Source organism: Phaethon lepturus, unplaced genomic scaffold (assembly GCF_000687285.1).
Source record: "Phaethon lepturus isolate BGI_N335 unplaced genomic scaffold, ASM68728v1 scaffold24434, whole genome shotgun sequence".
Taxonomy (NCBI): Eukaryota; Metazoa; Chordata; class Aves; order Phaethontiformes; family Phaethontidae; genus Phaethon; species Phaethon lepturus.
The window spans coordinates 8,455-18,913 of NW_010537349.1; the positions used below are offsets into that span (position 1 = coordinate 8,455).

General features: G+C 46.9%; 1 protein-coding gene across 1 annotated transcript in view; it reads left to right on the forward strand.

The window, feature by feature from the left end:
* LOC104620297 (D-beta-hydroxybutyrate dehydrogenase, mitochondrial-like) overlaps positions 1–8,367 on the forward strand; it is a gene marked incomplete at its 5' end in the record, with an annotated part of 13,349 nt that extends 4,982 nt beyond the window's left edge. Inside the window, 3 exons of the mRNA XM_010286474.1 lie at positions 1,861–2,002; positions 6,044–6,196; positions 7,886–8,367. Of these exons, the coding sequence (XP_010284776.1) occupies positions 1,861–2,002; positions 6,044–6,196; positions 7,886–8,367 (777 nt within the window). The remainder of the gene's footprint in view (positions 1–1,860; positions 2,003–6,043; positions 6,197–7,885) is intronic.
* Positions 8,368–10,459: the final 2,092 nt, after the last annotated feature.

Here is a 10,459-nt window from a genome sequence, read left to right on the forward strand (position 1 = left end):
TTAGTGCTCTGAAATGACAACTGGGACTTGAGTACAGTTACAGTTAAGATTTTGTTGCTATATAAATACAGTAAATATCTCTCTTTACAAGCTGAATTAGCTCTACTTCATTCACTGTAAAGTAGCTGAAAGTTGCATTGTATAACGCAGTGAGATGCAAGAGCAACTTCCGGAAATACAGTGAGGCATTACACAACCCTCACCCGTTTCAAAGGGAATATAGTATTTTGGTGACTATGTAATTAACTACCTGTAATGCCACTTTCAGAGGTTCTTTTCGTAGCTAGATAAGAGGACTAGACACACCATGTCTGATGTGCGTTAGAAAAGCTTCAAGCCTTTATTTCCAGCTATCACAAAACCAGCAAATAAGTCAGTTGTGTCAGAAATGATATGCAGCCATGGGGCCAGCAATTCATTCCTAGTATTGTCATAATGCTGGTGTAACTATATGTTGGGGGTTTTTTTGGGTTGTTTTTTTAAGAGTGCTGCTTTGTTTTTCTCATGTCTCATGGACATTTCGGCTCTTTTCCTTCGTTACATGTCATTTTTCACTGGACTGAAGGTGAAGTGTTGCATACTACATTCATTAAATAGCCTGAGATATGTATAGAAAAACTAAGCTGTTACATGTTTTTTTACATCAGCCTGGCTGCAGAGGCAGCTGAGCAGGTGACTGTGGGAGGGTTGCTCGCCTTGTTTGCCCTTGTGCTGTGGGAGTTGGTATCAAGTGCTAAAGGAAGAGTGGCAGCCAGGCTGCTGACTCACCAATTCATAACTTCTTCCTCACTAATGAGACAGAGTCTGTGATTCAGGGAGTAGTTTGGCGAATTAAATATCTCAATCCTGCTGTGGAACTGCATGGCTAATCTGTGCTCTTTTCACTTATACTTGTTACATACCACCTGAGCGAGGCTGTAAGGCAGCAATCCTGTCTGGAAGTAACCAGGTAAAATTTGGTATTTGAACTGTGTTTATGTTTGAGTAAACAAAAAAAAACTCACAATAGTTGACAGAATCTCTAATGATAGTGGGGGGCAGGGTAGGGAAGAGGAAAGAAGGGAAAAATATAGGCAGGAAAGCAGAGCCATCACTTTCTTATATATAGTGTGAAGAAGAAAAAAAAAAAAAAAAGACTTGTTCTTGCTTCCTTAGTCAGAATCTCCCCCTTTCATGCTTCATGTCTGTAATCTTGTTGTTGTGTGGCAGATCTCCACTGTGCATGTATTCCTGTGTACCCTGTTCTGCTGTGTAGTAAGAGCAAAATATTATTGTTATATAGGTTCAGCTGTACATGTTTCCTGCTGTAGTCTGTAGCATCAGACTATTTGCTGTTAGGTGTACCAAAGATGTCCCTGCTGTCTTGTTTTCAAAGTGGTCTGACCATACTATTTCATTAGAAGCCTGACAATATTTTGGGATGACATGAGTACAGTGCCTAATTAGCCTATTGCTTTTAAGCCTGGAAAATCTGGCTCTGATTTCTGTACAAGTGTTTGCTATGTTACCTGCAGAGCATGGAGACTGAGGAAGTGGAGAGTCACCCATGGTTGCCCCAGGCTGGCACAGTATTTCACAGTGTTAGGGATGTGAAAAACTTCTGCAGGGAGCTAACAGCAGGGGCTTTGTGGCCCTTCAGAGCTGTGGGTCACTGAGGCAGATCTAGGAGCTGTGCTGGAGGGAATAGGAAGAGGGCTGTGGGTTGCACGCCTGTTTGTGTGGCTCGCATGCTTATTTGTGCACCAGGCTTACACTTGTGTGCAGTTTCAATAGCGTCTATTTCCTGTCAGTGTGAACTGCCTGGCCCCAAGCTGCATTACTGTCAGTCTTAGCAGGACCTCTTTCCTTCCTGCTGGACAGGATGAGAATGGAGATGGAGCCAGGGAGCTGAAGAACATGAAGTCAGATCGCATGAAAGTTCTACAGATGGATGTGTGCAGTGACCAGGAGGTGGCTCAGGCTGTGGATTTTGTGAAGAGGACCCTGAAGGAGCCAGAGGAAGGTATGTGGGGATCTTCGTATTACCAGCACAGCTGGTGCTCTGCTGTGCTCACAGAATCCTTCCTACAGAGCAGGCTATGCACTGACCAGGTTGTTCCCTCTCTGCACTGCCAAAAGAGGGTTAAGAAGCCTGGAGGCCTGTGACAGTGTGTGGCTGGCAGTCAGGCAGTGCTGTACTCGGGTCAGTGAGGAGAATTGTCTTGCTGTTGATGTGCCAGCCACATGGAAAGAGACCAAGACTGGCTGGAGGAGGATTAGGCTCTAACTCTATGTCCCTTAAAAAGTGATGAGTGGCAGCAAGCTCACAACAGCCTGTGTCTTTCTCCCTGAGTATCTGTGAAGGCCATAGGATGGCCAGAGCCTGATCCCCTCCTGGTGCTGCAGTAGCAGCCTGGCCCATACAGACCTTTTTGTAGTGACCCTGCTAGCAAAGAGGTGACAGGCCCTGGCTGCTTACTGCTCTCTCCTCTGCTGTGCTGGTACAACCTATTCATGTAACTGAGTGCTGAGCAGAACTGACCTGCCTCCAAACCTGGATTATTCTTCAGCCAGGTCAATTCATGCTTTATTTGCCATGCAACATCCCAGAGGTGATGTGACACAGGATCCAGGGTGGGCATGGTATAGACCTGCTTAATCCACATGCCACCTTAAGCATGAGTCCAGCTCATGGACCCTAAGAACATGTGAAAGATGCCTGCTGCATGCTTCTTTCCTTCCTGGAAGTGGTTTGTCAGTGGGATGCGAGCTTATGGTTGGAGCCTGGTTTGACACCACCTAACCTCTTCCCATGTGGTGCCGTTATGAGGCTTCTTGCCCTGCATAGGTGTCCTTGCAGCCTCTATGCAAATAGCAAGCTGTACAGCAGCTGTAGACCCAGGCTGAGGGTGGACTGGAGTTTCACATCTGTGGCTCCAGGACTTAAGGGTCATGTGGCTGGATGATGGTTGCTCCTCTTGAAGCTTGGATGAGACTGCCATGGGCCTGTCTTTGTTCACAGCAAGTATAAAGCTAGTAAATAATAATAGCTCTAATCTTCATGCAAATTACATGAGCACGCCCTTCCTCCTAAAACAAGCATATGAAATGTAACCGAGTTACGTACAAGCTCTGATCCCACACATGTTCTTTGCGTGATTTTTTTCTTCCTACACAGTCACCCAGCCCTCGTCACACATTTCACAGCTTCTCAAGCTTTTTCCTGAGGAGCCCAGCAACAGCAGTGGTGGCACAGAGCCATTTCCCACTGAGTGAAAGCTTGTAAGGGAGCAGCTCTGTTGCTTCTATAAATGCAGCAGTGTTTGCAAAACCGTATGTGTAGCAGGGACAGAGAAGTCTTGCATCCTTGATGAGCAAGTTGGACTGGTTCCTCCTGCTCTTGAGAGCCTTATCCTGTAGTTGTTTGCTCCAGCACAGTGTGCAAAGCAGCAAAGGCTTCTTTCTAGGCCCATCAGTGTGACTGAGGTTTGGGGCTTCTCAATAAATAAGTGCAGGGATGTAGGGACTATTGAGACTGAGGTGCCTTGCACAGAGGCGCTTGTTGCACACTGCGTGTGGCCCTAGAGGAGCTAGTGCAGAACGGTTCTTGTGCTGTACATTCATACCTCTTCTCCCTGTGCTGTGTACATAAGGCTAAACTTGTTCTGGTCTGGTAGGAGTGCCCGTGTTTGTTTTCAATCTTGTGCAGTTCCCACTGTATTGTTGACACTAAAGAAGTAATAGTGATAAGGCTCTGCGCAATAAACACACTGCTGTTCAGCAGACAGCCCTGTGATCAGGTACCTATCAGCGCTTTGTTCTGTATGTAATGTGATCTGATCGGTGAGCAGTGAAATTCCAAGAATGAACTATCGTAAATAATGTTTTCATGAATGTCCGTGAATCTAACCTTGTAACCCAAGACATGGGACATTGTTGTAGAGAAATTTAGGGTTGGGAATACTCTGCAGAGGTCAGTTTGGGACTGACAGTTTAAGTCTTTTGTGGTCTTTGGCAAATCCCTGCCAAATTTGCTCTGCGTAGCTTCATGTTATTGTTGAAATTAGCCCATCAGATGCCCTGTTTCCATGGCCCTCCTGCTAGCAACTAGAGCCTGCTTTGCAGCAGCACCAGGAACCCCATTCAGGCTGAGATGCTGTGCTGGCTGCCAGATGAGTGTGAATTTCGGAGTTATCTTGACCCATTAAAGCTGGCAGCTTCAGTAAGTGCAGGAGTAACAAACAGGCAGGGGATCTTGAGCAGAGCAGGAGTAGAACTACCTGACTGCAGCATTTAGAAACTTGAATTAATAAAAATGGAAGTAAGGATAGGTGAGCAAGATGTTTTCTTGGCTTTTGCTGGAGGCCACGACTTAGCTGTTATCCCAGACAGCCCCTGGGGATGTTGTAGCCCAGTGAGGGCTGGGAAGGGGTTGTTCTGGAGGAGGACAGAGCTGCAGGCCAGTGAACTGGAGCAATATTCACCACTGTCTGTCAGAGACAAGTGTGCAGGGCAAAAGGAGTGCTGGGATCACCATGTGAGAGCTGAGAGATGTGGGAATGGTGGCAGCTATAATAGGCAAATCCATTCTGGGACAGACCCTGGGGTTAATGCACTGTTATCACTGGGTAGGATGTGACCTTCTCTGGTCTGCTATAGCTGGCTGGTCAACAGGCTTCAAGGAAAACAAACTTAGCTGGGAATGGGGCAGGGTTAGTAGGGCCGATGTGAGAGTAGAGACCCTGTCTAGCAAGGGCATGTTGGTGTTTTTAAATACATTGGGAGGATAAACTCCATTGGTATTTATTGGGTAATGGTACAATATTGCAATCTGCTTAGAGGGCTGTGTTCAGTATAACACATGGTTATTATCTGACCATGAATAAATGTAGGCTGGAAATTATTAAAAGACTTTCATACATCAGGGTAAGGAAGCTATAGAGCAGAGGCAGGGCAAAGAGCCCAAAAAATTTTGAGAGTGCACTTGATAAAACTTATCAACAGGGTGGCGTGACGCGGGTGCTTTTGATAGCAGTGTCAGAGCTCCCTGGACGTGAAGATTCCTCCTTAGGTCCGTGTTTGTTCTTCGTGGTGAGGGGAAGGTCAGGGGGTGGAAAAGGGCCCTGACTCCAACTGAATACTTACACAGTGAAAAATAACCATGGTGTATAGCAGGACGTCTAATGAGGAGCAACTCTGTTATCTTGTTCCAGCTCTTCTGTTTGTTCCTCCTGCAGTTTATGGCTGTGTAGTCCTATGCTTCAACAGATTGACAAAGTACGGACTCAGTCCCACAAATGTTTATCACTGGGACTCCTGCAGTAATCGCTTTGAAGCGTCAAGTCCTCAGTGACCTGCTAAGTCCTGGACATGTAAGGGGCTCAGTGCAGAAGCTCTTGGTAAGCGCAGTCAATTTAATTTTGACAGGACTGCATGCACAGAAGACATTAATTTTTAAATTCTAGTAGTTTTAAGGGTTGGTTGCAAGTTTGTCATCATCTCCTATAGTTAGGATTGAGGGAAACCAAATACCTGAACTAAAATACAGCAGCTGTTAACGAGGTCATGAACCTGCAGATCAATACCATACACTCTCCCAAACAGTGAGTCGAAGTTGTGAAGAGGATTTGGAAATCAAAGATATTTCTTTTCCTTCCTTTTTTTTTTTAATTGTGGGAAAATCCAACCCTCTCCAAATCGCAAAAGCCATGATAAAGTCACTGATTGAAGACAAACCTGGAACCAACTGGAAGCATGAAAGGGAGTCAGCCAGATCCAGCCATACAAAGCCTCAGGACAGCATTTGACCTTAGGGGAGACATTCAGGGAGGCAGTGCTTGTGTGACCCCATCACTCTCCCTGATGTTCCAAAGCCCCACTGGCTTCATTTCTGGTATACCAAGGGTGTATTTCATCTCCTTGGCTGGGTTTTTCTCTACAAGTTTTTTTCTACAAAAGTGCCCAGTTCTTTGTCAAGGGGTTGGGTTACTCTGAACAACAAGGGAAGCTGCTTCTCTGCAACACTTTTCTTCGTTCCACTCTTTAACCATGTGTTTGTCGGCAGGTCTCTGGGGCCTGGTGAACAACGCTGGCATCTCAACCTTCGGAGAGGTGGAATTCACAAGTTTAGACAACTACAAGAAGGTGGCAGAGATCAACCTGTGGGGCACTGTGAGGGTGACAAAGGCTTTCCTGCCCCTCATTCGCAGAGCTAAAGGTACACTGGGCAGTGTGGCAAGACTGAGAGAATGCTTTTGCAGCACAGCAAAGAGATGTAGCTAAAACTCATGTGTCAGACTGTGCTTCGAGGAATGCCTGCGCAGTCCAAGGAGGGTGTCTGAGGCATGCAGGCAAACTAGGCAGCCAGGTTCAAAGTGCTGTGCAAGCATTTGGTGGTATGGGCCACTCTGGGGACAGTCCAGGCACCTACACAGCACATGCTACCTTAAACATCCCAGGACATGAGACCTTCACGCAGTGCTGGCAGATATGACACAGGACGCCAGGCCACCTTTAGAAAAGGTGACTGGAGGATGGACAAGATAATTCTGGCCTCTGAAGTCCAAAAGTGCTTATGTTTGGATAACTGAATCTTCCCCCTTCGTGTTATTCATTTCACAGGTGATTGCAGAGTAGAATAAATAACTGTCAATAACAGCTGTTTTAGATGTCTTACAAGACAGTAGTATTATCAAAAGTCTTTGTTTTATTTAAAAAAGAAATATATATATGTGAGCAGAACTCTGAAAAGCTGCTTAATTTAGCATGTGTGGGAGAATGCTAGCACAGCTGTGTGTTCTGTGAGGACAGTAAGGGAGAAGATGCTCAGATACCATTTCCAGAAAGTAAGTACCCATTAAAGAAGGCCCATCTCGCTACAAAAGGTAGCTTACCCATCAGGTCAGCAGGTGGTTCTCACAGTCCCTCCAAGCTGCATTTAGGTCTGGAATGAGAGAGCAGAGTCACCCACTTGTTTTTCAGCTAAAATTTCAAGCTGCTGAAGAGTGTCATGCTCCACATCTGTGAAAATCCTCTCTGTAAAAAAACTGGTGAGATTTCAAGAGCCTATTTGTAAGTGCCTCTGAAACCATAATTGCACGTGTCTTGTGGAAGGACAGAGCCACCACCAGAGGAGTGACCACTGCTGTGGCTGCCCCTAGGCAGTGCGTGATCTAACACAAGCTGCCAGACGTCTGCAGTTGGGCTGCTGGGGGCTGCTGGTGGGAGTTAGGACAATTGCTCTTTGCTGCCCTGTAGACAGCAGCATGTCTAGTCTCCTCTCTGTTTGTCTGAGGCATGCAGCACTCTAGGGACTCCTGGCCAGCCAGCTGGGCAAGCAGGCTGTGCAGTTCATGATGCACCTTCAGAAAAACCTCTAGCGGTTCTCCACCATCCAGCTCAGGTCTAGAAGCATGTAGCTACATTAGGCAGGGAGGCTGCAGATGGGCTGTCGTGCTTACAGAAAGAACCAGAACACTTGTATAGCATCACGCTGTGTTGTGCGCTTTCCAGTTCATAACCCTGCTACTGAGAGCTTGAACCCTTCTCTAGCAAGATGCAGGAGTGGGACACACTGATGAGAGAGCACACAGCTAATAGCCTCAGAAGATCTGGGTACAACCATACTTGGAAATTAGGAGGGGAATGTCTTGCATGCTTTGTAAATTCTTTTTAATACAGAGACAGGCATATGTACCACCCATGGAGGAGGTCAGAGCAGGGGATACCTTGCTTGAGTCAAGAGACAGAGAGGCTCCTTGGACAGGGGATTTGAACACCTCTTCAAGATTCAGATTTTACAAATCAGCATCATCAAACAAAGCATTTTTTTTTTCTCATGTTTTACTGAGAAATTCTGACCGCTGCTTCTGCAGCCCATTATCTCTCCCTGCTCTTTTCTCTCTAGGTCGTGTGGTGAATATCACAAGCATGTTGGGACGGATGGTGAGTCCATCTCGCTCCTGCTATTGCATTTCCAAGTTTGGTGTGGCAGCCTTCTCTGACTGCCTCCGGCAGGAGATGTACCGCTGGGGTGTCAGAGTCATCCTCATTGAGCCCAGTAACTTCGTGGCCGCAACAGGCATCCTGACGGTGGACGGCATCGACAAACAGGCTGAGGCACTGTGGAGCGGAGCTAGCGACACTGTGCGGGAGGACTATGGGAGCGAGTATTTCATTCGCCATGTGGGCCTGATGAAGTCCTTCATTAATAGTGGCCTGAAGGACATGTCTCTGGTCTTGAATGACATCACTGATGCACTCACTTCACCGTGCCCGAACAACCGTTACAATCCCATGGAGACTTACTGGTGGGTCAGGCTGCAAGTCATGACTCACCTGCCCACTGCCATTGCTGACTGGCTTTACGTCCCTGGGGCCACCCTGTAAATGGCCATCCTTCAGGCATCCTTCCAGTGCTCATACGTACACGCAGGTTAGAGCTGACTTCGTCAGGGCTGTTCTGCATCCATTACTGATGTATGTCCCCTGTCGATGCATGTGCTTTGGGGTTATGGCTTCAAGTCTTGTGTTGTGGGATGCTGAGAACAGCCTGGCTTTTTTGTTTGGGTTTGTTTGGGGTTTTTTTTTCCTCCTAATTCTTGCTCTTTGTATTCCCTGCTGTCCTGATTAAAGTTGAAAGGTGCTTTCCTTTTAACTGTGGAGGAGGCAGAGGAAGGTTAACATAATGGGTCAAATACGTGGCCGGTGTAATTAGGTCAGCAGAGTTCCCCTGGTGATAAATTTGGCTCATTAATGGGCTCTTGCTTTGCCTTACAAGGATAGACTGCTAATAGCAGGGCAAAGCTGTTGCTATGAGATGTCAAACGGAGAAACTAAAATCGGAAACAAAAGTAGAGTTTTCCATTTGATTGAAAATGGGTCAGTCACAGCCTTCTGTTGTTTTTGATACTGCAAAGAAGCTCTGCTGCACTGTGACTGTCTGCTCTTTCCAGGAAAACAGCAACACTGCCTCTAAACAGCCTCATTACCTAGCTTGGGGGGGATCAGATGCCTGCAAAGAAGGGTTCTTCCCTCCCAGCACTGTGGCCAAGAGGTACCAGATCCAGCGACTGCGGACAGGCTGGGCAGGGAAAAGCCCTTCTAATAATGAGTGAGGTCTGAGGTATCCCTCAGTCCCTGTGGATGCTGGGACTTGCAGCCTCTCTCCACCCACTGCTGACAAGCTTTGTGGGACAGGGTTGAATCTGATATAGCAGACAAATTTGGCTCCTCTGACTGCTACCTTAGCTACCAGTGCCTGAACTACTCACCTGTGGTACAGACACTGTCCAGCTGTCCCCCTGCTTCCCTCACCTCGCTGCTCCATGCTAGGCACCCTCCTGCTGGTGAGGAGCTGCTCTTGCTTTCCCAAATCAGGGTTTGTTTTTTTTTTCATCCTCTCGGCGCTTGAGCAGTCACATGGCACTGTGCAGCCAGTGTGGCCTGACTATGAGCTCTGGAAGGGTGCTTTAAGTGACACCCTTTTTTTTTTTTTTTAAATACTGCACAATGAAATTTCCATGTCACATGTAATTGTCATCTCAGAGAACCTCTTGATAACTGGTATGAGCTACTTTTGCACAGTATCCCCAATGGTCTCTCCTGTTGGCCATATACAGGGATTTCAGTCATTTTTCCAAGTGCTGGGGCTGCCTGGCTTCATGCCCCATTCCCTCTGTCCCAGTGGTGACCACTGGCGGAGCAGGTGGTGGATGCTGCTGGCCAGGCTGGGACCCTATCCTCTTATTCTAGGGACCAGCTTTCCCTTCCACTGCTAAACTTTGTTCTGTTTTGTCCTATGTGAGAATAAGCAGCTATGAAAAGGGCTTATTGTTTGCTCTTTCCTCATCTGTCTCTGCTAGCTGTGACTTGGAAACTGTGCTGTGAACTTTTTATATGCTACTGGCTGTAAATGCTTGGAGTCTGCATGCAGCCATGAATACTGTGATGCCTGAGGCGGAAAGCAGGCTTCCCTTGGAGGTTCTGTGGAGGTAGCTTATATTACAAGTAACAACTACTGGAAATGTTGGCCGTGCAGTTCTTTCCTATTCCAGGTCATCGGCACATGGAGATTGCCTGGGATCCAGGACCCAGAACGGTCCTACTGAACTGCAACTTAAGCAATGTTGTAATCACTTCTGCCCCTTGCACTGTGAAATGTGAGTAATGTTAAGTAGCACTGATTTGCACAGAGAGAGAAATAAACTGTGAGATTTGTAAAGCCCGCCTGTGTCTCCAGTGCTCATTTCTACATTGGTTTTCCCACCCCCTTTGAATCTGAGGTTGGGATTTAATTGGGCTCAGTCATTAAGGAGGTGGCAGTGATTCAGCAGGTAGTGGAACCATGGAGGCTCAGTGAGAACTGCCTGGAGCAGAACGGGCAGCATGACCCAGTTCATCAGCAGAAGGCAGCTAAAGAGGCCTCTCTGCAAACACAGACCATCAGTGTTTGTATTTTATGTGGTTTCCCTCAAATGAT